The 24,737-nt window shown below is 39.2% G+C and overlaps 1 protein-coding gene across 1 annotated transcript in view; it reads left to right on the top strand.

The window, feature by feature from the left end:
• Window positions 1-24,737, top strand: part of LOC136877771 (tubulin glycylase 3A-like) — a 165,754-nt gene that overhangs the window by 78,149 nt on the left and 62,868 nt on the right. Inside the window, exon 6 of the mRNA XM_067151977.2 lies at window positions 22,846-23,059. Within this exon, the coding sequence (XP_067008078.2) occupies window positions 22,846-23,059 (214 nt within the window). The remainder of the gene's footprint in view (window positions 1-22,845; window positions 23,060-24,737) is intronic.

Genomic DNA, 24,737 nt, shown 5'->3' with positions numbered 1-24,737 from the left:
CTGGTGATACGAATGATATACTTCCTTGCATTATTGCCCTTATTATAGAGTTGAACAATTGCACGGTCAATATCATTCCTATCATTTATTTCAAATGTGTTTACATTTTTATTTATATGCCAGGAGAATCTATTGTAATCAAACTTTAAGTTCTCCAAAGGAAAAGATGGCTCTTGAAAATGAACCCAGGAAAGGTTATAAAAATGATCGGTTTATGATCAGAATCAAGTACTTCAAGTACTTTATGAACAGTAAAATCAATTGTTCTCAACTTTTTTCACCCCACCGCCGTTAAGTGGATTTACACCTCCTCCCGAAAAAAAGAAGGCGTGTTTCTTTATGTTTAAAGGAGATTCCAAATACCAATGTTCACATCTGTTACCTTCAGTTTTGAGATAAGTATTTCCATAAAATGAAGTAACTTTTTTCACTTCCTTACACCCCAACCCCCATTAAGTGAATTTTCTGGGGAAAAAAATACTTGTTTCTTTATTAGTAAAGGATCTTCTAAATACCAATTATCACAACTGTAACATCTTCAGTTTTTGAGATATGTGTCCTCATAAAAGGAATTCAACTCCTTTTCACCCCCGCCCCCAAGATGATTTTCCCCCAAAAATGTGCTTTTCTTTGTTTTTAAAGCAGATCCAAACACCAACTTTCATGTCTGTAACAACTTAAGTTTTTATAGATGCGACCCCCCCCCTTTATTGGATTTTCCAAAATCAAAGGAATACATGTTTCTTCACTTATAAAGCAGATTCCAAATACCAATTTTCACGTCTGCAACATCTTTCGTTCTTGAGATAATAGTATCTTCATACAAATAATTCAACTAATTTTTCAATTCTCTCCTCCCCCCTCTCTCCTTTAAGTGGATTCCTGAAAACAAAAATATGTATTTCTTTATTTTTAAAGGAGATTGCAAATACCAATTTTCACGTCTGTAACATTTTCAGTTTTTGAGATATCAGTATCCTAATAAAAATAATTCAACCCCATTTTCAGTCATTTTTACCCCTGACCCAAGTGGTTTTTCTGAAAACAAAATAATACATGTTTCTTTATTTTTAATGGAGATTAAAAATACCATTTTTCACTTCTGTAACAAGTTTTTGAGATATACTGTAGAGTGCTTTTTAGTTCCCCTTAAGTGGAGATTCCGGAAAACAAATCACCTAACATTTCTTTACTTGTACAGGAGATTCCAAATACCAATTTTTATGTCTGTAACATTTTATGTTTCTGAGATATACTATAGATATAGTCTTTCTAAAAATTCACCCCATTTGTCACTCCTGAATTCCCATTAATTGGATTATCCAAAAACAAAAAAATATGTGTCACTTTATTTTTAAAGGAGATTCCAAATACCCATTTTCAGGTCTGTAATATTTTCAGTTTCTGAGATTTAAGTATCCTCATTAAAGGCATTCAACCCCTTTTCACCCTTTTCCCCCTCTCCTAGTGGGATGTTCCAAAACAAAAAAATACATTTTTCTTTAGTTTGAAAGGAGATTCTAAATACCAATTTTTACATCTGTAAATTAAAGTTTTGAGATATATAGATACATTCATTTTTAAAATTCACCCCCTTTTCACCCCCTTAGTAACAGAATATACAAAAATTAGTGATGTACGCGAGTGATGCCTGGAATCGCGGTACTCGATTCTTTCGAGTCCAGGCTCGGACTCGCTTCGCTTGCGAAGGCTCGATGATAGCATGACGTCACACGTTCGCTCACTCGCCGGCTCGTAGATGGATGAAGCATGCGTACAAGCGGTCGCTGAGGGATTATGGGATTGCGACAGCGCGGTACGATATGAAAAAACTGAATGAATGCGGAAAAGGAATAACCTAAATTTGATAATTACTTGAGAACGATAATAATGCCACTTAATACGCATAATAAGATATGAAAATATCTGTTTACGGCGTCTCGCACACACTTCACTGAATATGCCATCTATTCTAATATTGATAATATAGCTTATCTGGCCTTCATAGCCCAACTTGGCCGGTTCGATACTGGTTTATTCCGGTAGTATTTGAAGGTGGTCAAATACGTCAACCTAGTGTCGGTAGAATTATTGGGACGTAAAAAATCTCCCGGGGGACTAAATGCGGTACCTCGGCATCCCCGAAAACCATACAAATGTACGTACTTGGACGTAAAAGTTATAACATTATTATTATTATTATTATTATTTCAAATCCCTGTCACGGTATGTATGTTGTAATTAGTGTATTTTAAACATGTGCTATTTTTTTTTTGCTAGGGGTTTACGTCGCACCGACACAGATAGGTCTTATGGTGACGATGGGATAGGAAAGGCCTAGGAGTTGGAAGGAAGCGGCCGTGGCCTTAATTAAGGTACAGCCCCAGCATTTGTCTGGTGTGAAAATGGGAAACCACGGAAAACCATCTTCAGGGCTGCCGATAGTGGGATTCAAACCTACTATCTCCCGGATGCAAGCTCACAGCCGCGCGCCTCTACGCGCACGGCCATCTCGCCCGGTAACATGTGCTATTTGTAGACTATAGACGGTATTTCTGCACACATTGTATTGCTTCGCTACTGGTAAATTATATCTCATGTAGCCATTATGCATATACACGGGCGTAGATGTGCTAATATGATCGGTAGTATGACAGTTTTATTGTAACCATAGCCTATTGCTAACCGTGCCAATGCCTACAATCGTCCGGGGGAACAGGTGAATTACAGCAGTTTATATGTACATCTTACTTTCGGCAGATATGTCGGGTATTAAGAAGAGGCGTCCAGAATATGACGTACGTTCACACAGCAAATCTGTGGACAGAACGTCATTCTGTTCTAGCTAAACAGCTGACAGTTTGTTAGTAAGTCACAACCTTTAGTGCCTATGATGATGATAATAATAATCATAACAATCGAATTATTGACGACCGATGACTGAACAACATCAATCATCAGCAGCAAACATATTGCACTCCACACCACAAAAATATTCTGTGGGTGACCCTGAATGCCGTGCACTCCAGTACGGTAGATTTTAGTTCTAAGGCATGTCCACAGATAGCGACACCAGTATGCTTGGACTCGAGTCTGGAGTCGAGTAATACCGATTCTAAGAGCACATTACTCGATTCTACTCGATTCCGTCGCTAGCCCATCACTAACAAAAATCCTCCCTTAGCGAGCACCTACTTTGTAATATAAATGTATCCTCAAAATTTCATTTCTTTATGTCCAGTAGTTTTGGCTTGGCGTTGATGAATGTGTCAGTCAGTCAGTCAGTCAGTCAGTCAGGACATGTTCTTTTATATAATATATAGATGGCATGTCCTGACTGACTGATTCATCATCAATAGTACCAATATAAATGATCCGTTATTGGACATTATAAATTTTCCAGCTAACTCATCCCTGGTTGCCAGCGCTTCGCCCCAGTGTGCTAAGTTGAGCTCATCAGTTGGTAAATAGCACACCCACCAAGATGCATGGCTAGTGCACACTGTGGAGGCCACAGCATAGGCTATTTGGAGCCACCGGCAGTGCCAATGCACTATAAGAGACTGTCTCATTACCAAAAATTGATGCCAGCCTGGCCATCAGATGATATAGACGTTGATTCCCAGAGGGAACCTGAAATATTTGCCTCGAATGAGTAAATTTATGATACCAATATAAATGGTCCGTTATTGGACATAATAAATTTTCCAGCTAACTCATTCTTGGTTGCCAGCGTTTCGCCCCAGTGTGCTAAGTTGGGCTCATCAGTTAGTAAATCACACTCCCACCAAGACACATGGCTAGTGCACACCATGGAGGCTACTGTATAAGCTATTTGGAGCCACCAGCAGTGCCAATGCACTATGAGAGACTGTCTCTGACTGACTGATTCATCATCAATAATACCAATATAAATGATCCGTTATTGGACATTATAAATTTTCCAGCTAACTCATCTCTGGTTGCCAGCGTTTCACCCCCGTGTGCTAAGTTGGGCTCATCAGTTGGTAAATAACACACCCACCAAGACGCATGGCACTGCGTAGGCTATTTGGAGCCACCAGACCATTTATATCTATATATTGTACCCGTAAAAATGTGTTCATATCTTTAAGGCGCTTGATATTAAATGAACGAGCATGAGGCTTAATCTCTGTTGTGGCTTTATCATTGGAGCTGGTACAGAGAGAGGTATAGTTATCAAATTGAGAGATTATTTTGATAAATTGAGTTTATTGATCATCAAAAGCAAGTTCATATCACCTTCATACAGCAGCGTGGAAATGTCGTGGCTGGTTGGTACCTCCAAGTCCTGGGATGGTGCTGGACATCGACTGGGCAGGGACCACACCTGCTCGGATGAGGAATTCTGGAAGTGTCTCGACGTTCTGGAAGTCTCGACGTTCTGGAATGTCTCGAAGATTGGTACGTGCTCCTGGGTTCGATTCGAGACGTAATTCACACCTGAATTTCCTGTACGGCACTCCACACATTCAGGGCACTGTCTGAACAGATATGACTTTTTAAATTATGATTACTGCAAAAACGTTCTAGAATAATCACTCGAAGAACAAGTACCGGTAGAAATGCAAGTTCATAAGGCAAGCTCACTGTAAGTCAGGATGTTCTAGAGGATTACTGTTACTGCAGTCCTAAATGCACAGTTCTGAAGGTTTAGAACATATTGGCAATGAACTGAATAAGTAGCACTCGGAAACTGTCCTGTTGCATTAATAAGCGAAGTGAATAGCCATTAAAGAAAGTAATATTTGAAAGAAAAAGTCTGACTTCATAAATTATGGATCACTCAAAATACTGGAAAGTTCTAGGCTTTAGGGAAATGCGATATGCGTATTCCGAATTGTCACAGTCTTTAAAAATCAAAACATAAGTCCCTGTGCAGCACTTGGAAAGCATTGCATATTTCACAATTAAACGTAATGTTGAATGTCCCCTAAGTTCAATGTTCCAGAAATTGATTCAAAAATATAAGTTCGCGTAAGTTCAATGTGATACACAACACACGTGAAAATTCAATCGTCGTCGAATAAGTAAGTCCTTATGTGGCACTTCAAAAAAAAAAAAAAACAAAGTAACAAAGTTCCAATGTGCCGAAATGTTAAAGTCCCAACACGACACTCGAAGAAAATAAAGTTCCGTGACAATGTTCCAGTATGTCACCTTAAGAAAATAATAAAGTCTTATCGCGACACTCGGCGAAAATAACTAAGTTCCAATGAGACGCTTCAGAAAAAAAAACAAAGTTCTTATATGGCACTTTAAGAAAAAACAAAGTCCAATCACGACACACGACAAAAAAAAAAACAAACAAAGTCCCAATGTGTCAATATGACAAAGTTCCAATACGATGCTCGCAGAAAACAAAGTCCCATTCAGGCACTTCAAGAATATGGCAAAGTCCTGATACAACACTTAGAGAAATACCGAACTTGGATTTCGCAAACTGTCGACTAGAAGTTCGACACACACAAGACTTCTCTTGTCACCCGTGTCACAGAGACGGCGGAGTGACAGACACTGAATTCGTAGGTCGGGTGGTCTTCCTTTTATACACGTTCGCATGGAAGTGTCTAGAACTCGGGTACTATCTACCCTTATAACTTCTATAATACTCGGTGGATTTTCTTGAAATCTGAACAGATGATGTCTATTTTAAGGGCCTTTAAGATGGCAGTGTCAAAATAGCGATAAATTAGCTCAAAGATGTACTTTTGAGGACGAGCTGGATCATTACCATATATGGTAGCGGAGAGCTGGCTTACGGCGGCCACGTCACTCGTTGGGTACGTCACTGCGTTCGGCGGGCTGCCTACCTTCCATCTCGCGCGAAGTTCAACAAACATACTTCGGACTTCTGTCGTAGCGGTGTTCCCGGTACAATATATATATATATATATATATAAAATAAGAGTTTTGTCTCTACATGGCTCAGAATTTGAAAAGAATGGTATTTCTGTATCGGTCATGCCCATAGTAACAAGGGAATGCAATTTTTACTTTTTCGTAATTTCTGTCTGCCTGTCTGTCTGTCTGTCTGTCTGTCTGTATAAGCACCACGAGAAAATGGATGAAGAGAATTTAATGAAAATCTGTGTGTGAAGTCAGGAGATGAGCCACTACAATCTAGGCTGTAAATAATTTTACTCATGCTGAGTGAAATGGTAGTTTAGCGAATGCCTAAAATTTAATTCTCAAATATTTATATTATTAGTGGTCCTATCAATAAATACTACATAACGAAAGTTATATAGAATTAAATTTCCGATCATTTATGTCATACCGTACTGGCTTTGATAACACAGATATTCATGAATTTGTATTTTTGTTGCCAGGTCCATATCAATGTCGAGCCATGAGAAAAAGGGTTAACAGAATTAAATGAAAATCGGTATACAGAGTTGGGGAATAAGAAACTACAGTCTAAGTTATAAACAATTTTATTCAGCCTATTTATTTATAAAGGAAGGCACCTAAAATTTAATTTTTAAATATCTATGTTATTGGTCCTATCAAAAATTACTACATAACGAAAGTTATAGAGAATACAATCTCCAACCATTTATGTTTTATTCAGTTTTACTGTACTGACTATGATAAGAGTGGTATTTCAGAGTCGCAAGAAAACACTAAATGTGAAGGCCTACAATATTGAAAGCGCATAACATTGATCAAAAATAACATTGCATTGACCATTGTTTGTTGTGATGATCTTTGTCTCTTATGCTGCCGCTCAACTCAGATAGATGGGATTACTGCTGCATACCGAGTATAACAGCCTGACTGAATATTGGCGGGAAATATCTGAGGAGTTGGAAAACTTTCTTCTTTAGCATGCCATTCCTCTGGTTTATACATTTTCTGATACTGCCGGTACGTAACAAACTGGTTGATCATAGTATTCCAGCAATTCCATTCCTACTCTGACGTGCTGGTTTGAATGAGCAGTATGCATACTTAAGACAGAGGCTCACTTAGTAGTAGCAGCAGCAGCAGCAGCAGCAGCAGCAGCAGCAGTAGTAGTAGTAGTAGTAGTAGTAGTAGTAGTATGACCTGGTCTAGAATTACAATTAAGGCCTATTCCAAATTATAGCACTGCAATTCACTGAATAACTCGAAATTCAACGCTGAAAAGAGCCGTTTCCTAAGAAAAACTTCTTCCTCTTCACTTTTATTAAATTCTACATTCATTTTATTCCAAATTAGCAGTGAAGAGGGGGTTTCCCCTCTAGCTTGGAGGAAAAATTTACCTCCAAGTCAGACAGATTCTTCCGCCGCCTGTGTAGTGAACTGAGATTTTCATCGGGTACTCCTAGGAAACAGATTAGTAGAATAAAAGGGCATAGTTTTTGCCCTGGGTGTCTCCACTATTCGACACCCCCACCTGGCCGAAATAAGATGAAGTGTATTCACGGATCACGGATGTCTGCGGCTTGGTCATTCCAGCTCTCGAACTTAGGACTGTTAGATCAGCAGCATAGTACTGCTCGTTAAAAGTGAGAAAATGTGTGGTTTTTCATTTGATAGAGTATTTAATATGAAAGGATTGCTTTTAATCGCACCAATCCTACTGACGTCATTGTAATGACCTATGTTCATTTCAGTTGGGAAAACTACTAAGACAGTCTTTCTGAGGATGTAAAAAGGCAGGTGGAGAGTGAGTGTCTGCCATTATAATGAAAACTCCCCAACCTGATCGTAACTCATGGTAGTCAAGGGGGCCTACCATTACAATGAAAATTTTCTAACCCAGTCTTCATATGAGAAAAGATGTTTGGTGACTTTCCCTATCGCGTTTCTAGGGTAACGTTAAGTGCTATGCAATTTAATACAATCTTGCTCACAACATGTGCACTACCTAACCTAGAATTCTCTATGCAATGTAGAACGCCATAGTGAAGCACGGGTACATCAGCTAGTTGGTATTATATATTTACTCATTCGGAACAAATATTTCAGGTTCATTAGGGAATCAACATCTATATCATCTGATGGCGAAGCAGGCATCAATTTTTGGTAATGAGACAAAGTCTCTCATAGTGTATTGGCACTGCCGGTGGCTCCAAGTAGCCTACGCAGTGGCCTCTACAGCACAGGACACACATCATCAACATCTCGAAGACGGACTGAGATATTCTCTGCAAAACTCTTCTTGGTTTTTCCTCGGCTGGGTGGCTAAACATCTCTACTTCCGCTACCTCGCCGACGTAACAAAGCGCATAGGCTAACACCTCGTTGGAAGTTAGCCTCTCCAACACCATGGATAGCTGTGTGATCCTTGATGTTGATCCTTCTCTCTGAGACCGTGTCATCCTAACACAACTCCAATGGAAAGGCGTCGCATTTGACAGCATCTCCAGAATACTGAAAGACAACATTCCCACACGTGTTTTTGTTCAACTCTACAGGCCAGGCCACCTTCAACGCATCCTCACCAACAGAGTTTACCTCAACCACCAGCACCACCGCTTGGAATCAATTCTTCCGTATGTTGACGACGCAGCAACCACACCACCACCACAGCCATCCCAATGACCGTTATTGTTCCCTTTCCCCCCTCCTCCCATCACCGCTACCACCATCACCACTGCCGTTACAACGACCACCACAACATCTACCCATCTTTCTTCCTGTGCTCCAATTACAACTGTTGTTACCTGCCATTCCCCGCTCACGAGTTCTTACCTCCATAACTCCCTCATTTCTGAACAACCCCTGCATCAATACCTACCAGCTGAATCATCAGAGTCTACAAATGCAGCACCGCCTTCATCATCTCCATCTGCCGATGAACCAGCAGCCTCTGCACCACCACTGCTGATGCAGCCTTCTTCAACTCTTCACACCATGTCCAGCTGTGTGATCCATGGTGTGGATCCTGCCCTTTCAGAACGGACCATTCTCAGTCACCTTCAAGCTGAAGGCGTCCCAGTTCGTCGCGTCTTCCGAATTAAGAAGGCATCCGGCCCAACCTGTATGGTTCGTATACACGTCCCAAGCCGCAGATGTCCAACACCTAATTAACAATGGAGTTTACGACTACAACCATCGCCATAAAGTGGAGGCTTCCATCTCCCCACCCCAACCTATTCGCCATCCCAACAACAATTCTCATCGTCGCACCCGGCCAGCTACTTCTTTTCAACCTCGTCAATTCGTCAGTCCACCCCTCCCCTCACCTATTTACATCCCCTATCCACCTTTGATGCTTGAAATCCTACGATCCTTAACATCTTCCATCCTCAACATCACAACGTCGCTGAACCTCCTAGCCCTCCATTTGCATCCTGGTACCCTGCTATAAAACTTCACTCCCAAGCAAACCCTCTCATCTTCCTATCACTGCAGTCAAAAGACCCCATCTTCCCCCTCATTTAATCTGTCAAATCGCTTACCCACCTTCTTCCTTTATCGCATCACCCAGTTATCTTCACCTCTCTTGGCCCGAGAGAGAGCGTAACTCTCTAGGGGGCCTACCCCGCCCTACAAGCAGGGAATGAAAACAAAGCAAAAAAGAGCCTCTCCAGTGTGCACTAGCCCTGTGAAATACTGGCAACCAGGAATGAGTTAGCTGGAAAATTTATAATGCCCAGTAACGGATCATTTATATTGGTATCATAAATTTACTCATTCAGGACAAATATTTCAGATTCCCTATGGGAATCAACATCTATATCACATGATTCATCATCGCTGAGCCAAAACTACTGAATATAAAGAAATGAAATTTTGGGGATACATTTATATTAGAGTCTAGGTACTCATATTAAGGCAGGATTTTGGGATATTCCATCGCTAAAGGGGTGAAAAGGGGGGTGAGTTGTTTAAATGAGCATATCTATATCTCCAAAATTTAAAAGTTTACAGATGTAAAAAAATTGGTATTTAGAATCTCCTTTAAAAGTAAAGAAACACATATATTTTTTTTTGTTTTAGAAAATCTCCTTAAGGTGAGTGGAAAAAGGGGAAAAGTGGTTGAATACCTTTTATGAGGATACTTATATCTAAAAAACTGAAGATGTTACAGACGTAGAAATACGAGGAGGGATAAAATATAAACAGGATTTCATTTTTTATTTAAATTCATTTACTGAAAAACACAAGGCAATTGCAATTTATTTTTCCACATAGTTACCTGCTTTGGAAATCCATTTGCCCCAGTGTATGGGCAGCTTTTTGATGCCCTCATCATAAAAAGAACAGGGTCATGTCACCAGCCAGATGCGCACAAAGTCTTCCACACTCTCATCATATTCAAATTGTTGTCCTTCTAGAGCTTCTTTAAGCAGTCCGAAAAAATGGAAATCGCAGGGTGATAAGTCTGGGCTGTAAGGAGGATGATCATGTGTAATCTAGTGTATTTTCTGTAGCAAGGAGACAGTTAGAGCTGCAGTATGCGGCCGCACATTGTTGAATTGGTTGGTCTAGTCTTTTGCGGTGATATGCAGCCCTCACCTTGTTCAACAGCTTGTACTAGTAAGCAGCATTGATTGTGTATCGTTCATGCAAAAATTCAATAAGCAAAATGCCTCGCCAATCGAAAAAATGGGTGCAAGAACTTTGCCAGCTGACAGTTGAGCCTTGGCTTTCACAGGTGTTGCCTCCCCTTTCCTCCACCGCTCCTTACACACATACGTCCTTGACAATGTTTGATCACCGAACCTTGCAGTCAATCTCTGGCAAATTTCCGCCGCTGTAACTCCTTCATGAGCAAGAAATTTTATAATTATGCATTGCGCAGTGGAGGGGTGCACCTGTTGCTCCGCCATCGTGAGTGTTACTGATGAAACGGCGGGAAATATCTAACAGCACTGCTAATGGTCCTGCCTAAGCATAGCAGAAGCGCGGAGCCAGTCCTACCAACTTTTGATGTTCAGGAACACAAATCCTGTTTATATCTGATTGACCTTTGTAGGTATTTGGATTCTCTTTTAGAAATAAAGAAACATGTTTTTTTGTTTGTTTCTGACTTGAGAGAAGACAGTTTCTCACCCACAGTTCTATGTTGCGTGGTCATCTTAGCCCAAAAAAGGCAATACCACAAACGTTGTTTACAAAGAGTTTCTGGTATAAATGAAACTCAGTTTCTTGGTGAGTTTTTATATTGATTTTCAGATAATGTCTTAGTACAGTACTGAGGAACGATTACTTTTAACAAATTACAAAATCCACGCAAGCGAAGCCGTGGGTAACTGCTAGTTTATAATATAAGTCAGTGAGAATTTTTATACAGGGTTAGCCAGCTAAGATGTTCGCTCATAAACCATTAAAGATTTAAAAAATCTGTTACCAGCGGGCTGATAAATGAACTTGCCATACTTTTCTAGAGTGTCAATATTTGTCGAGTTAATGGTACTAACTTTTTTTTTTTTTTTAAATGGAACTACAGTATGTAGTTTTGTACACCTATCATTAAGGTAATGGGCATTGTTGATTCAAACATGTGGTTGAGAGAACATATTGTCTTCAAACATATTTTATTTCCCGACCATGGTCCACCTTGTTTGAATGAATTGGTAACGAGGAAGCCAAGGGACACGCTAAGTACAAATCCTGAGCTTGTTGACATGCAGAGTTCCTTCATCCTCTTCTGAGAACTAGATATGTACTCTAATGTGCACGTAAATACGCTATGATAACATTGCAGGATTTTAAATGTAGAATTTAACCAATGTCAATGAATGTTTGAAATTCAACCAAAGTTGTATTTATTTGGTAATAACATAACATGCATAAACAATAAAGGCTAAAGATACATCATAAAGGGGACAATGGTTAATATTACATGTCAGGGTATCCTATCCTATTCCTTAGAAGCTATTGTATATCCATGATTTTACCAATTATCTACAGCAATGTTAAAGGTTTTAAATCATGCTTTGTTATTTTTGTGGATTTGCATGCATGTTAGAGCAAATACCTAGTAGTCAGAAAAAAGGCATACAGGCAGCAGGTTCAGTATTCATATGTAGTGCCTGTCTTGGCCAGCTGACTGGTAATGTACTCAAATAGGACAGTCCATAGAAGATATTACATTTCCTTGAGAACTACTTGTCAAATTTTGGAATAAAAAGAATGGACCCAGCCTTGCAGGTAAGGAGACCATGGAGGTCCAGGATAACAATGCAATACTATTTTACAAATGCAGTAATTATATAAGTGATTATTTATTATACAGACAGAATCTTTTAAAATTACTCTGATGATATCATAGCAGAGGTGCGAACCTTTGAAGTGGATTATCAGTAATCGTCCTCCACCCCCGAGAAAAATTTCGAGTCAAGTCCAAAGTATGCACCTCCCTTCTCGATAATGACACCCCTTTTGTCCTTTCCCCTAGCAATCTATTCAAAAGTATATAATATTACACAATAACATTTGCACACAACCTGTTAGTTCTGTGATAAAACATTCCTTGTAGCTTGTTTCTCATGCAACAGCTGCTTTTCATTGTAGCTTTTCTTGAAGCATCCTTCCCACTGTGAAGATTTTTTCATCTTCTGACATTTCTTTCTCAATCTTTCTGTCAACTGTCAGCTACACTTAACACGGAAAATACAAAATTACTGAAGGATTTATAGTGGAGAAGAGCAGTGCCTGAGCTCCTTCATTCACAATGAATTTTACAATGCTTATGGGTAGCAAAAGGAAGTCATGATCGAACAAGCATTGAAACGAGGATGATTTAGGAGAAATATACAATCCTTTGAAGCCTTTTTTCCTTTCTTGTTTCCATAGAAGATTATTTTCTGCTGATAATGTCAGCTTTTCCGTAATAATTTCCCTTTTGACCGTAATTCCATAATCAGGAGGTGAAATCCATAATAATTACGGACAATCCGTAATAGTTGGCACCTCTCATAGTAATTCCCCGATGGTGCAAATGAGTCTTTGTCCACTTGAATGAAGGCCCACGAGCACCAAAGAGAAGGCCACATACCTCCAACTGTGTTATATCACTCATTTAAGCCAGGAAGATACAGAGCCCGCTTCTTGTCATCCACTTTCTATCCCTGCTGAACATTCTTTTCAGAGTGAATCGTTGGGTCCAAAATAATAGCTTTCTTTGCTGGCCTGTTAATTATTACAATATTGGTACATTATCTGCCAATCAATGTACTTCTTTGTACACGTCTAATGTTACTTTCTGGAATACTGATGCAATGTTCGACCAAACCATGCAGTGCCAAGTGCTCTTCATTAGTTCTCCTTTAGAACATTACCCTAACACACGACTCAGCATTTCTACTTCCTCACATCCTGGGAAATGGCAGTGGTTTGAGATATTTATTGTCCCTGGGACAGACCTCACTGCTGTAGTGTTGCCAGATATTTTTACTGCTGTTGTCCATTCTGAAAGCAATATTCCAGTTCTATTGCTTATCCAGGCATTGTTCTTGGGGTCATTCTCATACATGGCTACACCTTTACCTTTAATTGGAAGGTGACTTCATGAAACAAAGGCTTGCTGCTGTAGATGTTTTCTGAGTTGACGTCCTGATTTCAATAGTGAATTGTTATTACAAGGTATCTGTAAGGTGGTTAATGATGTCCTCTTTTCTGCTTGCAGACCTTGGCTTCTCATCAGATGTGCTCCTTGTACATTGAGTAACCTTTTGGAGATATGAACAGTAGAATGTCAGCTATTTTCAACTACCTAGAATGATGGCAGTGGTCATTTTGACCACAGTAAGAAAAATATAATAAACACTGTACAGAACCCAAACATCATGTTTACAGTATTTACTAGATTTCATCATATTTTCATTGTTATTTCAATTCCTTTACACATTGCATTTTACAACTACACATTTTATAATATAAAAATACAATACAAAAAGTACAGTATCCAAACATCATGTTTACAGTATTTATAAGATTTCATCATATTTTCAGTGTTATTTCAGTTCCTTTGTTACATTTTACCAGTGGCATTTTACAACATACACAACATTTTAGAACACTTTGTAACTACATAACACGATATATTTGTGTTTCAGAGGAAGAACCTAATTTGTGACATTGGTTATTGCTTGTCATTATCAGTGAGACACTTTTTGCAAGCATTTTAGTTACTGGTTGATTTATCAGTGACACATTTCGTGCAATAAACATTCTTGATGCAACATTAATGGCATTTTCCACCGGTCAGCTTGTCACATGAACAAAAAACCTTGTGTGTTGTTATGGCGGAATGGGCACTGGTGACATCTTTTACTGGTGGTCTCTAAACCACAAGGAAGGATAGCTGGTTACCTCTTAGTCAAAGAGTGTGGTGATCTTAGTTCATTCACAAGGTTCAAAGTAGAGCATCTTTGAGAAATTTCCAAAGAATTACAGGTACAAAATAAAATCCAGGCATTTATAGCTGCTAAATCCAGTACATTGTAGAAGAAGTAAACACGCCGTTGTTTTGATGCTAAGTGAGTCATGAACAAGTGGCTCATTTGGTCAAGAACATCCATTGATGATTTATAAAATATCACAGATACAGGATGCTTTTTGTCATTGTCAACTACTTCGACGTGCTTGTGCATGGTACTCAGGATACCAACATATTTTCTTTGTTTACACCAGCCTTTTTTTTTTTTCATTCACCAGTATCTTTGATGAAAAGCATTTTTCACTCGTGTCCCTTTGGAAACTGGTGGGAGTTCTCGGCAATTTTCCGCATGGTACCAACAATAGATGTTCCTTTGGTTAAAAGGGAGTCTGTAAGCTTCTGTGACATAAAGGAATTGTTAGTAGGAATATTTCTCCCCTTAAAACAGTAGTTCTCAACCAGGGGCGATCGCCCCCAAGTGGGCGATTTGGGTTATCAGGGGGGCAATAAATAAGTGGGGGGAGATTTGGGGGTGATGAGTATTCAAAGGGGGAAAAGTACACTGACTGACAGAGCAAATGCAACACCAAGAAGGAGTGGTTCAAAAGGGATGAAAGTTGGGGAAAAAACAGAGACGGCACGGACGAATAATTGATGTTTATTTCAAACCGATATGCAGGTTACACAATGCGCACGGCATCGACTCAGTAGGATGTAGGACCACCGCGAGCGGCGATGCATGCAGAAACACGTCGAGGTACAGTGTCAATAAGAGTGCGGATGGTGTCCTGAGGGATGGTTCTCCATTCTCTGTCAACCATTTGCCACAGTTGGTCGTCCGTACGAGGCTGGGGCAGAGTTTGCAAACGGCGTCCAATGAGATCCCACACGTGTTCGATTGGTGAGAGATCCGGAGAGTACACTGGCCACGGAAGCATCTGTACACCTCGTAGAGCCTGTTGGGAGATGCGAGCAGTGTGTGGGCGGGCATTATCCTGCTGAAACAGAGCACTGGGCAGCCCCTGAAGGTACGGGAGTGCCATCGGCCGCAGCACATGCTGCACGTAGCGGTGGGCATTTAACGTGCCTTGAATACGCACTAGAGGTGACGTGGAATCATAAGCAATAGCGCCCCAAACCATGATGCCGCGTTGTCTAGCGGTAGGGCGCTCCACATTTACTGCCGGATTTGACCTTTCTCCACGCCGACGCCACACGCGTCTGCAGTGACTATCACTGACAGAACAGAAGAGTGACTCATCGGAGAACACGACGTTCCGCCATTCCCTCATCCAAGTCGCTCTAGCCCGGCACCATGCCAGGCGTGCACGTCTATGCTGTGGAGTCAATGGTAGTCTTCTGAGCGGACGCCGCGAGTGCAGGCCTCCTTCAACCAATCGACGGGAAATTGTTCTGGTCGATATTGGAACAGCCAGGGTGTCTTGCACATGCTGAAAAATGGCGGTTGACGTGGCGTGCGGGGCTGCCACCGCTTGGCGGCAGATGCGCCGATCCTCGCGTGCTGACGTCACTCGGGCTGCGCCTGGACCCCTTGCACGTGCCACATGTCCCTGCGCCAACCATCTTCGCCACAGGCGCTGCACCGTGGACACATCCCTATGGGTATCGGCTGCGATTTGACGAAGCGACCAACCTGCCCTTCTCAGCCCGATCACCATACCCCTCGTAAAGTCGTCTGTCTGCTGGAAATGCCTCCGTTGACGGCGGCCTGGCATTCTTAGCTATACACGTGTCCTGTGGCACACGACAACACATTCTACAATGACTGTCGGCTGAGAAATCACGGTACGAAGTGGGCCATTCGCCAACGCCGTGTCCCATTTATCGTTCGCTACGTGCGCAGCACAGCGGCGCATTTCACATCATGAGCATACCTCAGTGACGTCAGTCTACCCTGCAATTGGCATAAAGTTCTGACCACTCCTTCTTGGTGTTGCATTTGCTCTGTCAGTCAGTGTAAAATAGTAGTGTACAGTAGAAGTTGCCCGGTAGCACAAATCACTGGCTATTCTCAGCCGGCGAGTTCACTGCACTCACCCCTCTCCACGGTCACCACCTGTTGTTGCACAGTGCGTGGACTGGTGACTCAACCCCCTCCCCCTCCTGCCATCACAACACACTTGCCATTGACCTAAATACATCTTCAGTCTTAACTAGCTTTTGTGTGCCTCACAATAAGTATTTGTGTTTGTCTTTTCTGTTTTTGTGTGTTTGTTTTGAAGCGTAGAAGTTCATGCACAATGGATTCGAAAAAGAAGAAGTGTCATCAATACTCAGCTGAGTATTTAAAATTTGGTTTTATCGTGTCACCGCAAAATGTGCAGTCTCCACATTGTCTATTGTGCGATAAAACATTTACTAGTAATGAAGCCATGAAGCGTTTACGAATGAAAGATCATTTATCAAGAGCACACAGTGATAAAGTGAGTAAAGAACTTCGTTATTTTCAGCACCTCAAAGCTAAAGCTGATAAAGGGTCTAATGCGAGTGAATTATTTAAAAAACCGTCAACCGATCTTGACAAACGTCTTCTTGCGTGTTACTAGGTGTCTTTATTGATCGCTAAATGTGGTAAACCTCAGACAATTGGTGAAACTCTTGTCTTACTGGCTACCAAAAAATGATTGAAATCATGCTAGGTGAGGGCCATAGTAATAAGATCAATCGGTTCCTTTGATGACGCTTGATGATGATGCTTGTTGTTTAAAGGGGCCTAACATCAAAGGTCATTGGCCCCTCGGTTCCTTTGAGCAACAATACTGTTTCCAGGCAAATTGACGAAATGGCCATGGAGGCTGAATCCAAACTCACTAATTTGTTGAAAAAAAAAAAAAAAAAAGAAAGAAAGTAATTTTGCTTTACAGGCTGATGAAACAACTATGATTGATAACAAAGCAATGTTATTAGCTTATGTGAGGTTTATCAATGAACAAAAGGAAATTACCGAGAAAATGTTGTTTGCTAGAACTTTGATCACTGATACGAAGGGTTCATCGATATTTAAAGTGGTGCAATATTATTTTGAGGAAAAAGAGATTACCCTAACAAACGTGAGCACTTGCACAACAGACAGTGCTCCTGCCATGTCAGGTTGTCATGCTGGGTTTCTAGCCCACCTTAAGAAAGAAGTGCCAGAGGTCATCAATATTCACTGTGTCATTCATCGTCAACACTTAGCTGCGAAAAAATTGAGTGGTGTCCTGCATGAAACCCTACAACTGGTTATTACAGGTGTCACCAATATCAAAGCTAACTCCCTCAATGACCGTCTGTTCTGACAACTTCGCCATGAAAAGGATGAGGAATTCGAACGCTTGCTTCTACATACGGCTGTGAGGTGGCTTTCCAAAGGAAACTTTTTGCGCTGTTTCTTCAAATTATTTGACACAGTTACTGAGTTTCTCGACATGTCTGATCCTGTTTTAAGTGAGAATTTGAAGCAATGCAAGTTGGAACTTGCGTACCTTACAGATATTTTTGAAAAAAATGAACGAAGTCAACATAAGGCTTCAAGGAAACAAGATAAACTTTATCAAGGCCAAAGGAATTATTTCATCATTCATCGCCAAGTTTGATATTCACAAGGTAAATATTGGCCATAAAGTGCTGATTCAGTTTCCGACCCTGAAAAAGTGTTCTTTGTCAGATAAGAAGAATAATTAACTCCCAGAAGACAAAATCCTAATTTTTACTGATCACCTTGACCAGTTAAAAACTGATACGGAATCAAGATTTGAAGATTTGACCAAGTTACAAATTCCGGATTGGATTCTAGATCCACTCGCATTTGAAGCTTTGCAGACGGAGTTTCTAGATCTGAAGTATAACTGTGAGGCGAAAATCATTTCCAAGCAGAGCGGTTACGAGTTAGCCTGGGTGAAGCTTATGGACACTTATCCACAACTGTGTGGAAAAACTGAACCACTTCTCATCTTGTTCCCATCAACATATTTAGTTGAAAAAGGATTTGGTTCCGTTGTCCAGCTCCTCACACTACAAAGAAATACGTTGGACATTTGCCTCAAAGGAGACTTATGCCTGAACTTGATGAATATAAAGGCGGATATTCAAGCTTTAACTGAAATCCACCAAGTACAAGACAGCCATTGAAAAGGTAAAATAAAACAATGACAAAGTTTTCAAACTTTAATTTATTTTTTCAAATTTTAACTGTCAACTTTCTTAATTTTTCCAGATTCCAATTTAAAAATGAAAACATGTACTCCTGTTTTTTAAATGTACATCAATGATCTTAGTTAATTATTTCACTTATTTGTTCTTAAAAAATCTGTAAAAATGTACAATTTAATTTTTTTTCAATTTTATTTAAGAGTGACCGTATAACAGATTTGGTTGTTTTTATATACAGGGATAAACTTGTTTAAAATAATAAAACTGCTTTATTATTTACACTTTACTTCAAATTAAAATTAGGCACAAAAGGTTGGGAACCACTGCCTTAAAAGAAACAGATACATGAGCTTCAAAACCACATACTCGCCAAGTAGCATACTTCTGTCCCTTCCTTCATCTTTTCACAAGTACAAACCATTCAAGAAGTATTTTGTTTCATGATCTACAGCCAACTATAATTTCAATCTGAACTTACAATGTGCTTTAAATGTTTAGTTGTTCATCGACTGTGGTGTATTCACTGGCTGTAAAGCACAGCTGAGTGTTTTCAACAAAAGGGGACCATAGCTTAGAAGCTAGGTAAAATTTGTCATTGATAAACTGAGTTGAACACGTTATTTTTCTGTAACTAATAAATCTCATAATGGTTGTTTATTGAATAACAGAATCACTAATAAAAAATGTCTTAAAGAGAAAATATGTGTGTTCAATACCAAATATATTTCACTTTCACAAGTTTTACAAATTAAGGTTTTATATCATCATCAAGAGTTAAAAGACTACAAAGCAGTACAAGTTTTGACTTTTAGAGTCATCTATATCTGCAAAAAATGACATAAAAGACATACATTCATAATTACTCAAAACAACAATCTTCACAAAACTTCTTGAAATAATTTGAGGTTAAGAATGTTCATGTTGTTACAAAAAGCTCATGGATAACCTTTTTTCCTTTATGATGAAGAAAATACCAATAACTTGACTGAAATATGTTTCTAAGGCAAAAATGTAGAGAAAGATTGTTCAGTCATCAATAAAAAAGGATAAACAATGATTACCTACATAAAATACAGCTATGATATACGTCAGAGTGGAACATTATGTACCGGTAATTGTCAATGTAAGTCCTACAGGCTCTTACTGAGTGGGTATCCTGATTAATGTTCCTTGTTTATCCTGACAGTGTAAATAGAATACAACTGTTATGTGGCATGATGATGTATATCTGTGAGATTTTTAACAACATGAACATTCTTATCCTCAAATGATTTCAAGAAGTTTTATTACCGGTAAGATCATTGTTTCGATTAATTATAAATGTATGTCTTTTTATGTATTTTTCAGCTGAAGATGACTCTATGCGTAGAAACGTGTACTTGTTAAACTTAAATATACACGAGATTGAACAGGTGGAAAACACACATATATTCCGTTTAAGATATTTCTCTGGAAGAATCTCAAAATTTCCTTGAAGCAGTCATGCAACATGGTTTTGGGAAATACTGGAGGTTCCATTCTTTTGATAACATGTTGTTCACATTTAATAAAGAACATTGCATGGCTCCCCTTGCAAACACTAAAGCAATAAAAGATTCAAGTTCTACCAAAATATCCCATGAATCTGTATCCAGTTGTCTGTGAAATTCTTCACTGGTGCACTTTAGAAGATGCTTCAGAGTGGATTTTGAAAACAGTGAAGCCTCATTCCCTCCAATATGTCTTCTTGCATAGGAGTAAGCTCTTTCTTGTCCTTTGTGATGTACAGTACACAAAATCTTCCACCTTGATTCAGTATTTTCCATACAGATCCACCATGATCATGGTTTTCCCAACTGAAATCAACATAGGTCACTACAATGACACCAGTAATAAAGATCAGCTGGTACCAAGGCATTACACTGATTATCGGTTGCTGAGCAGGAACTGGAGCCACCAGAATCCATTCCTTCCTCTGAAGAGTTACGATTGGCTGGTGTGGGGGTGAGGCGTTATGCTTATTACTGGTTGCCGGGCATGAACTGGTGCCATGAGAATCCATTCCTACCTCTGAAGAGCTGCTGACATGTTCCCCATTTCTAACAGGAACCACGAATTCTCGAGCACTGGAACTGCCACCATCACTGGAATTCTCTCCAAGTTCTTCAAAAATTTAAGGCATTCATCACCAGGCAGTCCCTTGGATCTAGAAATTTCAACAAATTCTTATCCAACAAACTGCAGTTTGCACTATTCTTTGAACCATGTAACAATAAATATTTGAATCTAAAACATGTTACACTGCTAGTTTGAGGAAAAGAAATGGATAAAAATAAATAATGATGTTCCCCTTAGGGTGAACATTATGGTGATCATTTTGATCACTGTTGCCTTTCTAGGTAAAATGTTGATTTATTCAGTTGCAATGAAACCTTCAAAAGAAATATTTTGTAGGCTTAACAAACTAAGAAACTTGAGAAAAATCATGAAATTTCAATGGACTGGGATTACCCATTAAGAACAATAGTATCTGGAAATAGCTTTGTGGTCAAAATGACCGCTCCCATTGTTTTAGAGTTAAGTGCTGGATATTTGCCTCCCATGTTGTTTTGACAATGCCTAATCCCCTTAAATACTTTGCTGCATATAGCACATAATTTGGGCGTTCATGATGTAGAGCTATAATTTATTTTACTGTGCATCTAATCAACTATTCTGCATCTTCCAAAAAACTTCTTGGAATTTTCCCTACAGGTGTAGTTTGTAATTTGTAGATTATACTTGACCAGATACACTGATTTATACTGTTCATTTTCTGGTCGGGTTTGAGTAAAATGGGGCATGCCAAAAGATGCAAATCATTCCTTAAATTTTGAATTACTTTGTTGAAATGATTTCATCTGAGAAAGTCACACACTACACGTAACACTATCCTTCACCACAATAACACGCAGTTACCTACACATGGCAAATAATGCCGCCCACCCTCATCGGACGGTCTGCCTTACAAGGGCTGCACTCGGCTAGAAATGGCCACACGAAATAATAATAATAATAATAATAATAATAATAATAATATATTATATAATAATATTATATTTGATTATTTTGCCATTTTTCAAAGAGCCTCCATAATCACCGTAAGATAGTTTCATGGACCCCACTGCTACTTTACCATTTCTGATCTTGATAATTTTACACTTTCACAGGTTTACTTTCAAACCTATTAATTCCAGTCTATTAACAGCAAGATGTATAAGCCTTTGAGAAAATCCTTCATCTTTCCCAATTGTCGCATTATCATTTACAAATGCCAAAGCTGACAAACCTTCCAATTCGGGATGAAGTTTGAAATCTAGTTCTTGTGTTATGTGTGGTTCGGTCTATTCCTTGATTATATCATCAATGGCTAGATTGGATAAACAAGGAGATAATGGTGATCCTTGTGCCACTCCTTATAGAAGAAGTATAGATCCAGTTTTCTCAATCTCTGATTCTGTTTGGATAGAATTCCCTTGAATAAAATCAAGGACCAGGTTTCTCAAATTATGTGGCATATCAGTCCAAGTAAACACCTTTTGATATGCTCGTGCCCCACATTATCATAAACCATGGACACGTGCAGAAAGGCGATGCAACAGTCTCTTTTGTCACACTTTGCTGACCGTAGACAGGCATTAACTAATGAGGTATTCTGCGAGTACCAGGAAGGGATACAAAACCACATTGATTAGGTGAGTAGATGAGGTATTCATGCAATCATTTATTCAGAACCTTTTCAATTATCCTCCTAATAAGTGAATGTGTTGTAATTGCATCCAAATAAATATGTCATCTGGATTTCCACCTGTATAACTCATAACAGTTCGGTATTTTTTAGACATTTAGGTCATCTACTGAACTCAAGCACAGCATTAGCAATTAAACATGGTACTCTGGGGTTTTAAGAACTATGATCAGACTTGCTAGTATGTGATCTGGTGACAGCAATGTATCAACTTTCATTTGAGAAAGGGAAGAGAGAATTTTCTCCTCACTAATGTTGATATGCTCCTCTGAATACCGTTGCTTGGTTGAACAGAATTTACATTGCCTATGGCTCTAACTTTAGGTGTGGAAAATAATGTTGCTCCATTAAAAAAAAAAAAAAGGTGTACTGTTACCTCACCAGATACTAAACTCTCTGAAAAAGTATGCAACAAGTTTTATTATCAGCCACTTGGTAATGTTACTAAGAGTAAAAGACAATTTTCAATATCTTTTAATGGTTCATGAGTTATGTGAGACAAACATCTTGGCTGATTAATTCTGTTTATGTAATTCCCTTTGGCACACAGTGGTCACACTCAGTTGACTGTGTATCTTCCAAATAGGTGCTGTTTACATCTGCAAAGAGCACCCTGTTGAACATGCGGAGATTTTGGCCACAGATGAACCTGGATGGTTATCTTAATATTTGGATTCTGAAGCCAGGTAACAAGTGCCGAGGCAGAGGTATTCAGCTTCTGAATCGGCTAGAGCATGTTCTCTGCAAAATCAACCCAGCTATGATGAAGGAGAGCAGATACGTGGTACAGAAGTACATTGGTATGTAAACATGAATACATTTCTATTGTATTGTATAGAAAGAAATAGGGAGCACACGTACTGATGAGAAAGTTCTAACTATAGCATAATGATTCAATACTTTTTTGTAGATAGAGTACCCATAAAAGAAACAGATGGGTCCCAAATTTTCAGCTGCAGTCTTTGTTACTGGAGTATAGAATAAGAATGGTAGTGATCAGGAGTGCTTATGGGATAGTTCCATTTTGCTTTGGCACCATCAATGAAGGAAATAGAAAGAAAGAAAGAAAGAAAGAAAAAGAAAGAAAGAAAGAAAGAAAGAAAGAAAGAAAGAAAGAAAGAAAGAGAAATCCTTAAGAATAGTGTATAAGAGATTGTTTCAGCAAGTCTACTCCTGTCTTTGCATGCACTCTATTTTTCTGTAGCTTTGTGCCAGTTCATATTGATATCATCACCATTCATTTGGGACTGCACATTAGACTACTGTCTTTGTACGCTAATCTTATAGTCAGTAAGTGTACATTCTAACCACTAGAGCCCAGTACTGAAAAGAAGCAAATGGCAGCAGCTGAAGCCAATGACTTCCATACAGAACACAAACATAATTTTTCACACCAACTTTTATTGCAGTATTATCATCATGCAACAAGTTAATGGGAGAAGATTCAAATACTTAAATTAAAGGTTAATTATATTGAATGCAGAAATAATACAAAGAGTTATTCTATTAAACTAAAATATAATTTAAAATTTGAGCATATGTCATCATTTGTTAAAATTATGGAGCATCATTTCTATATTATTTTATTTCATGGCATAGTCATGGAATTGGTACTTCTAATGAAAATAATTCATTGATGTTGATGCATTGGTGATTTGTTTACAACTTTATTGTTAGTTGGCATAATGCAGGTGGTGATCATTATTGACAAATTGATGTTGTAGGAGGTAATGGGAGGGGTGAGATTAGCGAGGGAGAGAAGGAGTGATTATCTAATTTTAAGGTTGGATCTTTTTCTGGACCTGAGCAACAATTGATATTTAACTTAATTTCTGATAGCAAGAGGGTGGGAAGTTGGGATTAAATTTTTAAGGACTTCAGCTGTGAAACAATATATCATCCTCATGTTCTGAAACAAGTATTCAGTCTTCTTATCCTCACTCTACACCTGTGGTCTTCTTCTAGAAATCCCACAGTCACATTCAGATACCAATGAACCTCAAAAACGTTTTCACTCACTTTCTGGCTTTTTCTGCTGTGAATACAACCAGTGAAAGACCTGCTGTCTTCATATACCTAGCACCGCTTTCACCAGGAGTATCACCAACAAGTTTAACCCCATACAAGGTTGTCATGACTGCTCTTCTTCCGTCATCATCTACCAGCTTTAGTGCAACTCTACCCAGTTTTCTATATTGGCTTCAGCCAACTGAATATGTGGCCAATGCAAAATCATGATTTTCCTATCCTCATTCACATCCAGCTCCATCAAACCATATTCGATGATTGTTCCACAGTTTCTGTTACATCTTCCCACACTCTTGAACTTAGAGATTCCGAAGTTAAACATCGACTGTTGCTCAGGTCTAGCACCTGCCCTAATCATTAGATAATTCCTTGTCTTGCCTATCTACCCCCCTCCCTTTACTTTACAACAGCATCTACTGTTTAACAATGATCACCACCATTCTGTCCAAT

Source organism: Anabrus simplex, chromosome 7 (assembly GCF_040414725.1).
Source record: "Anabrus simplex isolate iqAnaSimp1 chromosome 7, ASM4041472v1, whole genome shotgun sequence".
Lineage (NCBI taxonomy): Eukaryota > Metazoa > Arthropoda > Insecta > Orthoptera > Tettigoniidae > Anabrus > Anabrus simplex.
This window is presented reverse-complemented; position numbering and strand designations above follow the sequence as displayed.